The 18,894-nt window shown below is 41.6% G+C and overlaps 1 protein-coding gene across 5 annotated transcripts in view; it reads right to left on the bottom strand.

The window, feature by feature from the left end:
- Positions 1–18,894, bottom strand: part of LOC131957386 (uncharacterized) — an 81,182-nt gene that overhangs the window by 5,897 nt on the left and 56,391 nt on the right. For all 5 annotated transcript variants that reach the window (XM_059322170.1, XM_059322169.1, XM_059322167.1 and 2 more), the window contains 4 exons: positions 18,119–18,225; positions 1,322–1,506; positions 747–853; positions 201–345 (listed from right to left, as the gene is read on the bottom strand). In XM_059322170.1, coding sequence (XP_059178153.1) covers positions 201–345; positions 747–853; positions 1,322–1,506; positions 18,119–18,225 — 544 coding nt within the window. The remainder of the gene's footprint in view (positions 1–200; positions 346–746; positions 854–1,321; positions 1,507–18,118; positions 18,226–18,894) is intronic.

Raw genomic sequence — 18,894 nt, 5'->3', positions numbered from 1 at the left:
TTGTTATTTACATTTAAAAACTTAAAAGGTTTTTATATTGATTTCTAACATCTAAAAACATAAGAACAACAGCTTTTGACCAACAAAAAAATGGAGTTTTAAAATAATATTTGTAACCTAATAATATGGTTTTAAAAGTAGATTTGAGCTAGGCCTCTAGTGACGTGACACTGCAATGTAAATGTGAACTCTCCATTTACCTGATGATGTAGTTTTTGCAAACAACATACTGAGGGTTTTTGGCTGTGTCATATACTATTGTGGCATGTGTAGACAGCCAAACCCATTTTCCTGACTTGGACAGAAATCTATAGTAGTCAGACTTGGAGGCTCCTGATAAAATCACTGTCAAACAAAATAAATTGGACAGTTGTGTTAAAAACTTCTGTGATGTCAGGTTGTGTTAAACACTTCTGTCATGTCGAGTTGTGTTAACACTTCTGTCATGTCAAGTTGCAATATGAAAATTTGAACCACTAGAAGTAACATGACATGCACAACCAAAGCATTATTAGAATAAATGTAACAGCAATATTATAATGTTAATGTTATATTATAATGTTACACTCCACATAACTGGGCCTAAAACATACATTATTTGCTACGATGTAAGATATATTTGTGCCAATCATGAAACAAGTACTAACGTGATGTGTGACAATGATGAAACAAATACTCACATGATGTGTGACAATCATGAAACAAATACTCACATGATGTGTGACAATGATGAAACAAATACTCACATGATGTGTGACAATCTTTACACACCAAGACATCTTTAGGACAGTGAAATTGATAGGCTGTCCTGCCTAGAAGGTCACTTGGCTCATAACCAATCAAATTAATAATCCTATAAGAAATGGTTTCACATTAGTAACTTCAATAAATCATTTGAATACATACGTCACATTAAAATGACTCAATACTTCTGCTGCTAGGTAAAGTAATTTAACAGGAGCTTCAGGTTAAAATCTATGTTTAGTTGTAAGTAATTTAACAGGAGCTTCAGGTTAAAATCTATGTTTAGTTGTAAGTAATTTAACAGGAGCTTCAGGTTAAAATCTATGATTCAGTTGTACATTAGTTACTTCAATAAATCATTTGAATACATACATCACATTAAAATGACTCAATACTACTGCTGCTAGGTAAAGTAATTTAACATGAGCTTCAGGTTAAAATCTATGATTTAGTTGTACATTAGTTACTTCAATAAATCATTTGAATACATACGTCACATTAAAATGACTCAATACTACTGCTGCTAGGAAAGTAATTTAACTGGAGCTTCAGGTTAAAATCTATGATTTAGTTGTACCTGGGATCACAGTAGATGAAGTGAAAACTGAGATCATGACGACTTATAAACATATTCCCATCCATACGGATCTCCAAAACGGAATCAGTGCGTACAGGTCTGCAGAGTGCCAGCAAGCTTTTGACATACACATCCTGCCCCTTTTTTGACCTCTTTAGCCTGAGCTTAGCATTCCATTGTACCAGCTGAAATGTAGGAGAAATCATTCAATACAGAATTTAATGCTAGCAGCAATATTCTCATTCATTTAAGGTAAATAGTTTGATTTAATTTTTTGTACAGCCGTGTGTGGGAGTGTTTATTTGTGGTTATATCTTGTATTTTGACTGGGGCCATTTCTCTCCCCTGCAGATAAGTGGGTCTAGCTTGAAAAATAGTCATGATGATTAATCTAAAGATTACTCAAGACTTTAACAAAAAAAAAAATAGTTATGATGATTAATCTAAAGATTACTAAAGACTAACAAAAAATAGTCATGATGATTAATCTAAAGATTACTCAAGACTTTAACAAAAAATAGTTATGATGATTAATCTAAGATTACTAAAGACTAACAAAAAATAGTTATGGTGATTAATTTACTCAAGGCTTGAAAAATAAAGGGAAATAACTAGGAGGTGTAAAAAGAGCTGTATAAAGAATCTGAGAGCTAACAAGACAGCTGAATAGGGAGAGAAATTACAAGTGTTGAGTTATCTTTACAAGGAAATGTTTGGACAAAGAATAAATTAGATTAACATCAGCGACTAAGTGAGCATTACAAAAAATAGCATAATAAGCATATATCTATCAGATTTACAGCTAATACTTTATATGGGGGGGGGGGGGGGGGGAACGGACGGACGACAACGACACCAGGACACACCACTTTAGTAGAAAGCAAAGTTTAAGAATGATCAGCTTGGAAAAAGTAACCAGAGTACTAACTGTTTTTTAAATTTTCGTATTGAATTTCTATTACATTTTTATAATTCCTAAAAAGTATAAGTAGAAAGAAATGTATACAAGTGATAACAAGATCTAAATGTCAGTTAGCCAACAGTAAAAAATTAGGAATATATTCTCCTTTAAAAAATGGAGTAAAAGCATTGGTCATAAATCTGTAAATACAAGATTTATTGAACCACCAACACCTTAACTATACCTTAAAAGTATTTTTTAAAAATAGTTTTACTATTCTCTACAAACATTTTTGTGGGGCAAATATTCTCAACATGATATTGACTCAGTAAATAATCAAAGTGTCAAGATTAAGTAGGCCTACATATACACCTTCTCATCTTCAAACATACACTATAAGCATATGCTACAGTAGACATCAGGTGTACACCTCCCTCTAGACATCAGGTGTACACCTCCCTCTAGACATCAGGTGTACACCTCCCTCTAGACATCAGGTGTACACTTCTCTCTAGACATCAGGTGTACACCTCCCTCTAGACATCAGATGTACACCTCCCTCTAGACATCAGATGTACACCTCCCTCTAGACATCAGGTGTACACTTCCCTCTAGACATCAGATGTACACCTCCCACTAGACATCAAATGTACACCTCCCTCTAGACATCAGGTGTACACTTCCCTCTAGACATCAGGTGTACACCTCCCTCTACAGTAGACATCAGATGTACACCTCCCTCTTCAGTAGACATCAGATGTACACCTCCCTCTAGACATCAGGTGTACACTTCTCTCTAGACATCAGGTGTACACCTCCCTCTAGACATCAGATGTACACCTCCCTCTAGACATCAGATGTACACTTCCCTCTAGACATCAGGTGTACACTTCTCTCTAGACATCAGGTGTACACCTCCCTCTAGACATCAGATGTACACCTGATGTCTAGACATCAGATGTACACCTCCCTCTAGACATCAGATGTACACCTCCCTCTAGACATCAGATGTACACCTCCCTCTAGACATCAGATGTACACTTCCCTCTAGACATCAGATGTACACCTCCCTCTAGACATCAGATGTACACCTCCCTCTAGACATCAGATGTACACCTCCCTCTAGACATCAGATGTACACCTCCCTCTAGACATCAGATGTACACCTGATGTCTAGAGGGAGGTGTACACCTGATGTCTACTGTAGCATATGCCTATAGATGTACACCTCCCTCTAGACATTAGATGTACACCTCCCTCTAGACATCAGGTGTACACTTCCCTCTACAGTAGACATCAGATGTACACCTCTCTCTAGACATTAGATGTACACCTCTCTCTAGACATTAGATGTACACCTCTCTCTAGACATTAGATGTACACCTCCCTCTACAGTAGACATCAGATGTACACCTCCCTCTAGACATCAGATGTACACCTCCCTCTAGACATCAGGTGTACACTTCCCTCTAGACATCAGATGTACACCTCCCTCTAGACATCAGATTACACTTCCCTCTACAGTGTACAACAAGTGTACACCTCCCTCTACATTATACAGCAAATGTACACCTCCCTCTAGACATCAGATTACACTTCCCTCTACAGTGTACAACAAGTGTACACCTCCCTCTACAGTGTACAGCAAGTGTACACCTCCCTCTACAGTATACAGCAAGTGTACACCTCCCTCTAGACATTAGATTACACCTCCCTCTACAGTATACAGCAAGTGTACACCTCCCTCTACAGTATACAGCAAGTTTACACCTCCCTCTACAGTATACAGCAAGTGTACACCTCCCTCTAGACATTAGATTACACCTCCCTCTACAGTATACAGCAAGTGTACACCTCCCTCTACAGTATACAGCAAGTTTACACCTCCCTCTACAGTATACAGCAAGTGTACACCTCCCTCTAGACATTAGATTACACCTCCCTCTACAGTATACAGCAAGTGTACACCTCCCTCTAGACATTAGATTACACCTCCCTCTACAGTATACAGCAAGTGTACACCTCCCTCTACAGTATACAGCAAGTTTACACCTCCCTCTACAGTATACAGCAAGTGTACACCTCCCTCTAGACATTAGATTACACCTCCCTCTACAGTATACAGCAAGTGTACACCTCCCTCTACAGTATACAGCAAGTTTACACCTCCCTCTACAATTGGTATTGTGTGTACACCTCCATCAAGATGTCAGAACAATGGCAAGTCTACAATACCATAAGATATTAAATATTTGAACAACAACAGATGTTCCTCATCAAACACTGCTTTCATCCCCTCCATTTGTACCCCAAGACAAAGTATTGTTGCAAACTGTATTGTTAGCATATTGTATTGTTAGCACATTTTATTGCAGCTATAGGAAATCGTTACTATTTAAGAAACAAAAACATACAGTGAAACAAAAAAAGATCTTGATTAAGAATTGTTGATTGAAAGCAAGTACGTTTTGGTTGTTTGTGTCAAATAAACGTCGACAGCATAACGCAGTGTCGTATTTTAAATGGTTCTGTCGATATCAGTGTTAGGGGCGGGGTTGGGGATAGAGTAGCGATAGTAGCAAAAAAAAAAAAGCTGATATAATAACCATGAGATTTAGCAATTCCAACTAAAAACTTTTGAACTTAATTAGAATACGTTAGGTCCGTGTACTTGAATGAAACATTTCTCCTGTTTCTAATTCTCACGTCAGCGATATGGTGTTTTTTCATGCCTCATCATATCTTACCGTTTGTATGGGCACAAACTTAATGGCTCTTCCTTGACTGAACTAATGGTAAACACTATGTTCTCGAGCAGCGTGAAGGTCACAGGCTAACCACAAGTAAACATTCGAGTCATGGGCTGACTACACCGTCACGCTAGACCCTGGCTAATGCATTACTTCCACACTTTACCCAAGGCTGCTCAAGGCGATAGTTTTTTCCATCACAAAACTACATGTTGCTATAGTCCAGGCCCTACCCACTGACTGACTAACTATCCTGAGACCCACATTGTCAACACATTCTTGACGTCAAGCGTGTAGTTATCAAGATATTATTAAACACACAACACTTCCCTACAGGAACTTGTGCCTATTCACTTTAGCACTGTTCAATTCAATGGATCTACGCCACTGCACGTACTTTATTGGGTAATTCCGTTTTTTTTTAAACAATGTGTGTGTACATTTTTATTCTCAAAGCTTTGGTTTGTCTTGTTTGAAATCTTCAATGCTATGCAGATCCCTGCTTCAAGCTGTAAGCGATCATTACAAACTAGGAGCAGTTTTTTAAACTGAATTTCGACACACACACACACACAACCCGCACACGAACACGTGATGCATTGGTTTTTGGACAGAGCTAGTGGGGCATGAAATATTTACACCGTGTACTTTAGTGTAGGCCTACTGCATAGGGCAACACTAATGTCTTGTCAATGGTTCTACAATGGTGGGGGTTCCAAATGGTTGCAAGTTAGAAAGTGAAATCACTCACCACCGCTCCTTTACTCTATCATAATCCAGGAGAAATCAAAACAAACAAGTTGATGAGTTGAACGTTTGAATCAGCGTCTCTGTCCAACACTGGCTTACAGAATGCCATGCCGACACAGTTAACAAGTGTTGGACACTACGGCAACACACACCACAAGGCCAAAACCTCCACAGGAAACCGTCATATCCCCACAATATCCCGCCATATCCCCATAAGTATTGCATTAGAAAAGCGAGCCGAGTGTAAATCTTGGTGTTTACAGCGCGGACCTACAGTTAGGCAGGAAGATTTAGTGAGGAACGTAAAGCTATCAAACTCCACCTTTGTTGGCATATGGCCCACACATCTCCTGTTTGAAGATAACATTGCACAACTCTCAGATTGCAAAACCCTCACGTTTTGCAAAACCCTCACATTTCACAACTCACATTTTTACAACTCGCACATACACAACCCGCACAAATCTACAACCCGCACCATTTACCCTCACATTTCACATGTCACAATCTATACACGAGTGACCAACAGACTCAAGCAAACATTCTACTAACGATAGTGTTGGTATCTAAATGGGTAGGATATTGAGTGAACAACAGACTCAAGCAAACATTCCACTAACGAAAGTGTTGGTATCTAAATGGGTAGGATATTGAGTGACCAACAGACTCAAGCAAACATTCCACTAACGAAAGTGTTGGTATCTAAATGGGTAGGATATTGAGTGAACAACAGACTCAAGCAAACATTCCACTAACGAAAGTGTTGGTATCTAAATGGGTAGGATATTGAGTGACCAACAGACTCAAGCAAACATTCCACTAACGAAAGTGTTGGTATCTAAATAGGTAGGATATTGAGTGAACAACAGACTCAAGCAAACATTCCACTAACGAAAGTGTTGGTATCTAAATGGGTAGGATATTGAGTGACCAACAGACTCAAGCAAACATTCCACTAACGAAAGTGTTGGTATCTAAATGGGTAGGATATTGAGTGAACAACAGACTCAAGCAAACATTCCACTAACGAAAGTGTTGGTATCTAAATGGGTAGGATATTGAGTGACCAACAGACTCAAGCAAACATTCCACTAACGAAAGTGTTGGTATCTAAATGGGTAGGATATTGAGTGACCAACAGACTCAAGCAAACATTCCACTAGTGTTGGTATCTAAATGGGTAGGATATTGAGTGACCAACAGACTCAAGCAAACATTCCACTAACGAAAGTGTTGGTATCTAAATGGATAGGATATTGAGTGACCAACAGACTCAAACAAACATTCTACTAACGAAAGTGTTGGTATCTAAATGGGTAGGATATTGAGTGAACAACAGACTCAAGCAAACATTCCACTAACGAAAGTGTTGGTATCTAAATGGGTAGGATATTGAGTGACCAACAGACTCAAGCAAACATTCCACTAACGAAAGTGTTGGTATCTAAATGGGTAGGATATTGAGTGACCAACAGACTCAAGCAAACATTCCACTAACGAAAGTGTTGGTATCTAAATGGATAGGATATTGAGTGACCAACAGACTCAAACAAACATTCTACTAACGAAAGTGTTGGTATCTAAATGGGTAGGATATTGAGTGACCAACAGACTCAAGCAAACATTCCACTAGTGTTGGTATCTAAATGGGTAGGATATTGAGTGACCAACAGACTCAAGCAAACATTCCACTAGTGTTGGTATCTAAATGGGTAGGATATTGAGTGACCAACAGACTCAAGCAAACATTCCACTAGTGTTGGTATCTAAATGGATAGGATATTGAGTGACCAACAGTCTCAAGCAAACATTCCACTAACGAAAGTGTTGGTATCTAAATGGGTAGGATATTGAGTGACCAACAGACTCAAACAAACATTCTACTACCGAAAAATGTATATATTTTAAAACAACTTATTTTGTTACATTTAAAAGCTTGCGATTATTATTGTTTGCTTGCTGACATAAAACTACACATCCTCTCTAAAGATAATCAAGTCGTCTATCAAGTGTAGGCACACCCCGCCCCGTCGTGAGACTAATCTTGTGATCCCCGCTACCTGATCCAGGTACCCCACCCCTAATCTTTGCTGCTGTATTTAGTTCTATTTACATCAGTGACTTATTTGGTATCAAATTAGATTGAAAATAAGATCTTGCCTTGTCATCGGAAATGCATTTATCTTGAAAGAAATCGATGAACTAGAAACGGGTCAAAAATGAATAACAACGTTTGACAACAAACCCACCCACTAACAGGCACAAAGACAAACATTGTGAACTAAAAATAATTGTAAAAAAATAAATAAAATATTGTCTTTTCTCTTAACATTCGATCAGATTTCTCAAAATAGTCCTGTGTGGCGGATGAATTTTACAATCAATTCAGCAAAAAAAAATAAAAAAATAATTAAATGAAGAATTGAACGTTTTTCCCCCTCAAATAACTTGAAGTTTTTACAAGAAAAAGCGTTAAGACTGTGTCAATAATATTTGAAGAATGGGCAGATTTCGGGGAGAAATGTTTCGACGGGGAGCAACATAAAAGCTATGTACTCTAAGGATGGCAGTTCAACTAGGAAGCTGGTCCATACAATCGATTTTAGCCTTCTGGATCGGCCGTCTGAAATAATGCGATTCCTCAGGTTAGGTAGAGGACGGGCGAGGCTGTGGTTTGTTGGGTGAGGGGAATGTGATGTTGTTGTTGGTGGTTTGTTGGGTGAGAGAAATGTGATGTTGTTGTTGGTGGTTTGTTGGGTGAAGGCAATGTGATGTTGTTGGTGGTGGTTTGTTAGGTGAGAGAAATGTGATGTTGTTGTTGGTGGTTTGTTGGGTGAAAGAAATGTGATGTTGTTGTTGGTGGTTTGTTGGGTGAGAGAAATGTGATGTTGTTGTTGGTGGTTTGTTGGGTGAGAGAAATGTGATGTTGTTGTTGGTGGTTTGTTGGGTGAAGGCAATGTGATGTTGTTGGTGGTGGTTTGTTAGGTGAGAGAAATGTGATGTTGTTGTTGGTGGTTTGTTGGGTGAAAGAAATGTGATGTTGTTGTTGGTGGTTTGTTGGGTGAAGGAAATGTGATGGTGGTGGTGGTTTGTTGGGTGAGAGAAATGTGATGTTGTTGTTGGTGGTTTGTTGGGTGAAGGAAATGTGAAGCAATTGGTGGCTAGACTGTAGTTAATAAAGTAGTTTCTAGCGATGTTTGTATGAAGCAGTTGGTGGCTAGACTGTAGTTAATAAAGTAGTTTCTAGTGATGTTTGTATGAAGCTATTGGTGGCTAGACTGTAGTTAATAAAGTAGTGTGACCTACTTAGGTCGAGTCATTTTTATTTTGACATTGTATAATTCCTTATATGGAATGATGGTGTAACACCTGGGGTTTTTCCATTGACTATTAAGGTGTTTGAGACATAGAAATTTTCCATTAAAATCTGATTGAATGATTCTGATCAGATGATTATCCCAACCAATGGCGACATGAGTTGAGGATAACCTCCCCTGTCACAGGGGTCTTTAATTGCACTGCACACTCGCAACACGAGGCAGTTTATCTTGACCTGGCAGTCTACGAGGCAGTTTTATCTTGATCAGGCAGCCGTCCATATTGTCCGGCTATAGACTCTGACCATTTGAACGTGAGAGTACTTAAGACCTGTGTGTGCCTTGTTTTCTTCAGTTGATTCAGTCTTCTAGTTTAATATTACTTGTCGCTAAGTAATTCTAGAAACTACAGCAGTGTTGTGTGGCCTGTAGCTGTTCTTTAGACAGTGTAGAAATCTGTGATAGTGTTTTTTCCTACATTGTGTAAGTTGGGTTTTGATATTTTATACATTAAATATTTTATTTAGTTCAACTTTGTGTTCTGCCACTTCTGAGTTCGCTGATTAAAAGGTCGTATGTAGATTGGATGAGTGTTAATTACAATAGTATCACTAGCTTCCCTAGACATTAAATCCGAGCCCTAGTGTGTCGTTGTATTAAGTGTTCATCCACTTAGGCCGTAAGGTATTTGCATATGACCCCGAAAAAAGAATCCGGGGACGTTCTCCTTCTATTTGGCTGATAGATAGGTTAACGTTACAGTAGTTTCTAGTGATGTTTGTATGAAGCTATTGGTGGCTAGACTGTAGTTAATAAAGTAGTTTCTAGTGATGTTTGTATGAAGCAGTTGGTGGCTAGACTGTAGTTAATAAAGTAGTTTCTAGCGATGTTTGTATGAAGCAGTTGGTGGCTAGACTGTAGTTAATAAAGTAGTTTCTAGCGATGTTTGTATGAAGCAGTTGGTGGCTAGACTGTAGTTAATAAAGTAGTTTTTAGTGATGTTTGTATGAAGCAGTTGGTGGCTAGACTGTAGTTAATAAAGTAGTTTCTAGCGATGTTTGTATGAAGCAGTTGGTGGCTAGACTGTAGTTAATAAAGTAGTTTCTAGTGATGTTTGTATGAAGCAGTTGGTGGCTAGACTGTAGTTAATAAAGTAGTTTCTAGTGATGTTTGTATGAAGCAGTTGGTGGCTAGACTGTAGTTAATAAAGTAGTTTCTAGTGATGTTTGTATGAAGCAGTTGGTGGCTAGACTGTAGTTAATAAAGTAGTTTCTAGTGATGTTTGTATGAAGCTATTGGTGGCTAGACTGTAGTTAATAAAGTAGTTTCTAGTGATGTTTGTATGAAGCAGTTGGTGGCTAGACTGTAGTTAATAAAGTAGTTTCTAGCGATGTTTGTATGAAGCAGTTGGTGGCTAGACTGTGTTGATAAAGTAGTTTCTAGCGATGTTTGTATGAAGCCAGTACCTGCCCCAGGTAGCTGACATAAACAACAAAGGACAGGTGATAGAGTTAAGATATGAGAGTTGGAAACGGTGAGACGAGAACCTCAGCATCACATTTCGCTAACATTTATCTTGCTCCAGTGTACTGGAGCATGTGAACAATGCCGAGACAAGAGTTCAAGGTGTGCTTTATATTTCTTGCTTTGGATTCTTCGGAGATTTTTATCAGCGGGGGTAGGGGAGGAAGCGGCATCACCTTTTGTAATGCCAGCCAACTATGTATCCTGACGAAAATTTAACTGTATGGTTCTATCCAGCTCCTCATATCCTGACGGAAGTTTAGCTTTATAGCTCAATCCAGATCATATCCTGAAGTTTAACTGTATGGCTCTTTCTAGATCCTCATATCCCGACGGAGGTGTTAAGTTTGTGACCTATGTATGACGTCAGCAGGTTTTGCTGGGCTGGCGTTAAGTTTTTGACCTCAACACATCTCCAGTCACCCGTGTAATGGCACGTCAGTATTCGCGGACCAGCAGCCAATGAGAAGCTTTTAGAGCCAGCTGCTGGGATATCCGGCCTAGTTGGGAGCTTGGGTCTCACCACTTTTAGAGCCAGCTGCTGGGATATCCGGCCTAGTTGGGAGCTTGGGTCTCACCACTTTTAGAGCCAGCTGTTGGGATATCCGGCCTAGTTGGGAGCTTGGGTCTCACCACTTTTAGAGCCAGCTGCTGCCGGCCTAGTTGGGAGCTTGGGTCTCACCACTTTTAGAGCCAGCTGCTGCCGGCCTAGTTGGGAGCTTGGGTCTCACCACTTTTAGAGCCAGCTGCTGGGATATCCGGCCTAGTTGGGAGCTTGGGTCTCACCACTTTTAGAGCCAGCTGCTGCCGGCCTAGTTGGGAGCTTGGGTCTCACCACTTTTAGAGCCAGCTGCTGGGATATCCGGCCTAGTTGGGAGCTTGGGTCTCACCACTTTTAGAGCCAGCTGCTGGGATATCCGGCCTAGTTGGGAGCTTGGGTCTCACCACTTTTAGAGCCAGCTGCTGGGATATCCGGCCTAGTTGGGAGCTTGGGTCTCACCACTTTTAGAGCCAGCTGCTGGGATATCCGGCCTAGTTGGGAGCTTGGGTCCCACCACTTTTAGAGCCAGCTGCTGGGATATCCGGCCTAGTTGGGAGCTTGGGTCCCACCACTTTTAGAGCCAGCTGCTGGGATATCCGGCCTAGTTGGGAGCTTGGGTCTCACCACTTTTAGAGCCAGCTGCTGGGATATCCGGCCTAGTTGGGAGCTTGGGTCTCACCACTTTTAGAGCCAGCTGCTGGGATATCCGGCCTAGTTGGGAGCTTGGGTCTCACCACTTTTAGAGCCAGCTGCTGGGATATCCGGCCTAGTTGGGAGCTTGGGTCTCACCACTTCCTCAAGCTTCAACAACTTCTCCTGTACATCCATTGGAAATTGTCATCATATTATTTTACTGTGAAGGCGGCTTATAATCTTCCACATTGTTTCCAGCCAGCTGTCTGATTATTTATTTTTAAAAAGCTCCTTTAGATCTTAGAGCCAGATCTAGAAAGGAAAAATAAAACTGCACTTTACCATCACTTCTATCAAATGCGTTATCTAACGTAGTGTATTCTTTCTTTAGCAATTTCTTACGTCATTCGCTCGTGGAATCTATGGATAGATCAAGTGTTCGGTCACGTACTATCACGATAACGTGACCAACAGCTTAGGGAGTCCTGTTAACGTGACAAAACGTAAGTGATCCCCTGCTAGTGACCGCCAGCAAACGTGAATTAGCTAACGTGACCACCAGCTAAAGTAACCACCAGCTAAGGTGACCCCCTGCTAACGTGACCCCCTGCTACATGACCCCCTGCTAACGTGACTCCCTGCTAACGTGACCCCCTGCTAACGTGACCCCCTGCTAACATGACCCCCTGCTAACGTGACCCCCTGCTAACGTGACCCCCCTGCTAACATGACCCCTGCTAACATGACCCCCTGCTAACGTGACCCCCTGCTAACATGACCCCCTGCTAACATGGCCCCCTGCTAACGTGACTCCCTGCTAACGTGACCCCCCTGCTAACATGACCCCCTGCTAACGTGACTGCCAGCTATCAGGACCGCCAGTTAATGTTTGGTTAAAACCTCAAAGTGTCCTGACGTATCTGGTGTCGTGTGGTGTTGGCCAGACACCAGTCTAGGACACACACGATGAGTTGACGTTCTGCTAGAAGCATCACGCACACAACCAACTCAATAGGAAATGTTGGCCAGGCACCAGTCTAGGACACACACGATGAGTTGACGTTCTGCTAGAAGCATCACGCACACAACCAACTCAATAGGAAATGTTGGCCAGGCACCAGTCTAGGACACACACGATGAGTTGACGTTCTGCTAGAAGCATCACGCACACAACCAACTCAATAGGAAATGTTGGCCAGACACCAGTCTAGGACACACACGATGAGTTGACGTTCTGCTAGAAGCATCACGCACACAACCAATTCAATAGGAAATGTTGGCCAGGCACCAGTCTAGGACACACACGATGAGTTGACGTTCTGCTAGAAGCATCAGGCACATAACCAACTCAATAGGAAATGTTGGCCAGGCACCAGTCTAGGACACACACGATGAGTTGACGTTCTGCTAGAAGCATCAGGCACATAACCAAGTCAATAGGAAATGTTGGCCAGGCACCAGTCTAGGACACACACGATGAGTTGACGTTCTGCTAGAAGCATCAGGCACATAACCAACTCAATAGGAAATGTTGGCCAGGCACCAGTCTAGGACACACACGATGAGTTGACGTTCTGCTAGAAGCATCAGGCACACAACCAACTCAATAGGAAATGTTGTCCTTCTCAGTTATTACAACAGCAACACAACATATCAGCCAATGTCAGCGACACCAGCCTACATCACACAAGCAGTAGACCAGACACAGTGGCAAACATAGGGGCACAGATTCTCCGGCCCAGTGATCACATGTACAAGCCACGGTGTGAACACAGGCGGTCCACAGCTGAGACCAGCACATGACTGGATCGACTACACTCTCACACTCGTCGAACTGATGTAGGGGCCAACACTTCCCAGAAAGATGCGCAACGGGAAAAAGCGCAACGGAAAAAAGCTCAAAAAAATGCGCAACCAGAAAAAAGCGCAAACAGAAATTTGCGAAGACAGAAAATGCGAAATTTAGCATAAAGACCTATATGGACTAGATGACACATCCTACAGCTGATATAGGGGCCAATACAGCCTACAGCTGATGTAAAGCCAACATAGACTAGATGACAGCCTACAGCTGATATAGGGCCTACAGATGAGATCAGCACATAATGGAACAGGCCGGTACACCCGGCTATCTGATGAAGGAGCTGAGTGTAGCCACGAAATGAAACTAATACAAACTGGACCAATCAAGCTGTTTCTAAAGGCGGGGCCACAAAACCGGTGCAGATAAAGTTGAAATAAAACTAACTGCTTTGTCCACAGACCAGAGTGCCATTAGCTCTCCTGGGGGGGGGGGGGGGGGCTAACATAACCGTGACGTCACTGTGGAACAAACGGTCCGTGACGTGGTTGGGTCAGTCATGTGGTGGAGTTATTGCCGGACCTTTGATTTCTATCTCCACATCATGGAGCAGGCATAAAACTGTGCTCAACATAACATGGTCCTTGTAAGAGCTAAACACTACAACATCGGGCATGACTCAGGGCATATCTAGTACACAAATACAGAGGGAGCGGGAGAGGGAACTGTAAGAAATGTTACAACACGATCGTCTAAATAGACGTGTTCTAGAAATAGTTGTATTGATGTGATAGAAGACATTACACTGGCAAGCGGACATGTCCTTAGATGTGTTTGACGGGGAGTTGCTGCCACCCCACACCCTTTGTTCGATCGCTGAACATGGGGGGGGGGGCGAGTTTACACACGCCATCACCGTTTGGCATGCCAAGTGTTAGAGATAAAGTTTCTTTCTGTAAACATGTCATCACCAACTAGCTGTCAGCTTTTATCTCTGTACTCCTTGCTTGACCAAAAGTTTTTTACGACGTTAGTCGACAATAGAAGTCAACGAACTTGAGCGCCAATCTCTGTATTTGATCTGGTGGTGCTAGTGTTACACAAAAGTTACTGCTGGTGCTAGTGTTACAGAAAAGTTACTGCTGGTGCTAGTGTTACACAAAAGTTACGGCTGGTGCTAGAGTTACACAAAAGTTACTGCTGGTGCTAGTGTTACACAAAAGTTACTGCTGGTGCTGGTGTACGTGATGTAGGAACTATCTATCAGTTACACACAAGTTACTGCTGGTGCTAGTGTTACACAAAAGTTACTGCTGGTGCTAGAGTTACACAAAAGTTACTGCTGGTGCTAGAGTTACACAAAAGTTACTGCTGGTGCTAGTGTTACACAAAAGTTACTGCTGGTGCTAGTGTACGTGATGTAGGAACTATCTGTCAGTTACACAAAAGTGATATATGAGACCAAACAAGGCGAAACAGACAACAACAGGACGTGACACAAAAGCCGTAGTGTATGTGACGCCACAGTTGGCCGTACAACTAGGACAAGTTCACAACCAGGCCATGCGGAAACAACAACGGAAGACAGCAATTTTTTAAGCTGTGTACGCTAAAGGACGGCCCCACACAACAAGAGGTTGTCGAGGTGTACTTGAGAAGGTGTTTACAAGAAGTGGCAAACAAATCTACACAAATAGCTGTCTGTGCAACAAGATGAACTGTGTCAAATAAATCTACAAAAAGTGCATTAAAAAGTTTTAATAATAAGCATTTATTATATATAAAAAGGAGAAAATAAATTATTTCTTTAAATATAATAATGAACTATTATTTAAATAACAACATATTGAATACCTTTACTAGAATTTAAGAAGTGACCAAAGTTTTTCTTTATAGTTACTTAAATAGTAGTGTGTAGTTATATATTCAAAGATAATCTTGTAATTAAAACGTTTTCATACTTCAAAATATTTAATACAATGGAGTTGCATGACTAAAAACTATTGCGCACCAAATGAACATGAAAATTCGCTTATAACAGTGCGGCAAATAATAGGACTCCCTACTTTATTTTGTAACTTTTAATTAATTCATAAAAAAAATTAATAAGGAATCCAATTAAGTCAACTTTGATGTCAGATTGCATTGCCATCGGGTCTTGATCCACGTGCAAAGTTTGAAACGAATCGGTCAGTTACACGTGCTCGAAATTTCGCTTGGCAGTTTCGATCTATGTCGACGGATAGACAGAAAGTTGCGAAAGACAGACCGACAGATAGAAAGATAGAGGAAGCAAGTTAAATAAAAGCTTGTAAAAATATGTGTGTGTACAACAGGGAAGTATGACACTGAGACGAGCATATAAGACAGTAAACATTAGAAATATATCCGTTTACTGCAAGCAGCTGTGTCTTGTTCATACCATGCCAACACGCTATATGAAACTATACAATGCTAGTAGACACAAAACATCCAAGGGGCTGAGCCCCCCCCCCCCCCCCCCCGAGAGATTCCATGTTCTAAAGGTCAAGGACGTGCATGGAGAGAGTGGCAGAGAGTATGTGGTGATCGATCAGCTTAAATCTATCAACTGGCGGCATCACCCCCCCCCCCCCCAGCCTGTATTGATTGTCCCAAAACATCCACACTTGGGCAGACCGTCACAGTAGGCAACAGACGTGGTAACTTTGGTAAACATAGTAACTGTATTGTAGACGTAGTAACTCTATATTGAGTTTCGTAGACATAGTAACTCTAGACATAGCTACTCTATATGGGGTTTTGTAGACATAGCTACTCTATATGGGGTTTTGTAGACATAGTAACTCTATATGGGGTTTTGTAGACATAGCTACTCTATATGGGGTTTTGTAGACATAGTAACTCTATGTGGGGTTTTGTAGACATAGCTATTCTATATGGGGTTTTGTAGACATAGTAACTCTATATGGGGTTTTGTAGAGATGGTAGCTCTATATGGGGTTTTGTAGACACTGTAACTCTATATGGGGTTTTGTAGACATAGTAACTCTATATGGGGTTTTGTAGAGATGGTAGCTCTATATGGGGTTTTGTAGACATAGTAACTCTATATGGGGTTTTGTAGAGATGGTAGCTCTATGTGGGGTTTTGTAGAGATGGTAGCTCTATGTGGGGTTTTGTAGAGATGGTAGCAGTACACATCAGACACGGTAGCTTGATGCGGGTTCTGAATAATATGCTCGTGTGACGCTTGAGATAGTTCAATCGATGTTCGACAGGTCAAAGTGTAACCTACAACTTTAGACATTTGTATCGATACACTTCTACTATTGATTCATTCTTTGGACATTTGAGTGATTGCATTTTCTTAACTTGTCACCAGAAAACGGGATGGGTGGAGGTGGGGGGTGGAGGTGGGGGATGACATCCATGTAACTTTATGTAACATATTCTATTCAATTAGTGCTGTATCCACTACCACTTGGTAAACGTGGAACTCTCTGAGACTTGACACATATCCAGTACATGGGGTAAATGCTGTCTCACTTAAAATAGCAGTGAGATTCTCTGAGACTTGACACATATCCAGTACATGTGGTAAATGCTGCCTCACTTAAAATAGCAGTGTCCATGTTCTGCCCGTCTTAAAATAGCAGTGTCCATGTTCTGCCCGTCTTAAAATAGCAGTGTCCATGTTCTGTCCGTCTTAAAATAGCAGTGTCCATGTTCTGTCCGTCTTAAAATAGCAGTGTCCATGTTCTGCCCGGGTTAAACCAACAGGCCGAAGAAATGTCATCGATATCACGCTGACCTTGATCCGACAATTGGGCCAAAGATTCTCAATGAAGGGAGTTTGTGGGCTAAAGAACTGCAGACAGGGAGATGAAAGCAGGGACAAGAACGGGCAACAGGTAGTGAGGTTTTACACTCTCTCGGTGCCTGGCTGGGGGCATGGTTTCTGGGACAGGGGGGCAAGTTTCCTGTATCAGGGGGTCATAGATGTATTCTGGCTGGGGGCAAGTTTTCTGTATCAGGGGGGTCATAGATGTATTCTGGCTGGGGGCAAGTTTTCTGTATCAGGGGGGTCATAGATGTATTCTGACTGGGGGCAAGTTTTCTGTATCAGGGGGGTCATAGATGTATTCTGGCTGGGGGCAAGCTTTCTGTATCAGGGGGGTCATAGATGTATTCTGGCTGGGGGCAAGTTTCCTGTACCAGGGGGTCATAGATGTATTCTGGCTGGGGGCAAGTTTCCTGTACCAGGGGGTCATAGATGTATTCTGGCTGGGGGCAAGTTTCCTGTACCAGGGGGTCATAGATGTATTCTGGCTGGGGGCAAGTTTCCTGTATCAGGGGGTCATAGATGTATTCTGGCTGGGGGCAAGTTTCCTGTATCAGGGGGTCATAGATGTATTCTGGCTGGGGGCAAGTTTACTGGGCCAGGGGGTATGTTTCCAGGGCCAGGGCCATAGATGTATTCTGTCTGGGGTCATGTTTTCTGGGACAGGTGCCAACAACTTAGATGTACACTAAGACGGCTGGACTATGACAACCAGATGGCTGGACTATGACAAGCAGACACGTGATCAAGTACTCACTGTGTATCCCGTGTCCTTGTTGCGGGAGCCAGGTTTCTGGAAGCAGAACTTCATGCCTACATAAAACATGCGCCTTGTCAGCCAGACAGGTGAGGTTCCATCGTTACCTGCAAGCAGATGGGCTTCATTAGGCTCTACATTGTTTCACTGGATTCATTAAGGGCACATTGTTTCACTGAATTCACTAAGGGCACATTGTTTCACTGGATTCATTAGGCTCCACATTATTTCATTGTTTACCGTCTAAATTATTTAGTACATTTAACAACCATGTTTGGTGAAACAAATGTGTTCCTAATATAAAGGGTGCAATATTTTATGAGTGCTTTCTTTTTATAATTAGTATTTGAGAATTACTGTCTGATCATACAAATCTCTACCTACTGTGCTCCTACAAATCTCTACTGCGGTCCTACAAATCTCTATCTACTGTGGTCCTACAAATCTCTATCTACTGTAGTCCTACAAATCTCTACCTACTGTGGTCCTACAAATCTCTACTGCGGTCCTACAAATCTCTATCTACTGTGGTCCTACAAATCTCTATCTACTGTGGTCCTACAAATCTCTACTGTGGTCCTACAAATCTCTACCTACTGTGGTCCTACAAATCTCTATCTACTGTGGTCCTACAAATATCTATCTACTGTGGTCCTACAAATCTCTACCTACTGTGGTCCTACAAATCTCTACTGTGGTCCTACAAATCTCTACTGTGGTCCTACAAATCTCTACTGTGGTCCTACAAATCTCTACTGTGGTCCTACAAATCTCTA

This window comes from Physella acuta, unplaced genomic scaffold, assembly GCF_028476545.2.
Source record: "Physella acuta isolate Inbredline_101_S28 unplaced genomic scaffold, ASM2847654v3 ptg001237l, whole genome shotgun sequence".
Classification (NCBI taxonomy): Eukaryota; Metazoa; Mollusca; class Gastropoda; family Physidae; genus Physella; species Physella acuta.
This window is presented reverse-complemented; position numbering and strand designations above follow the sequence as displayed.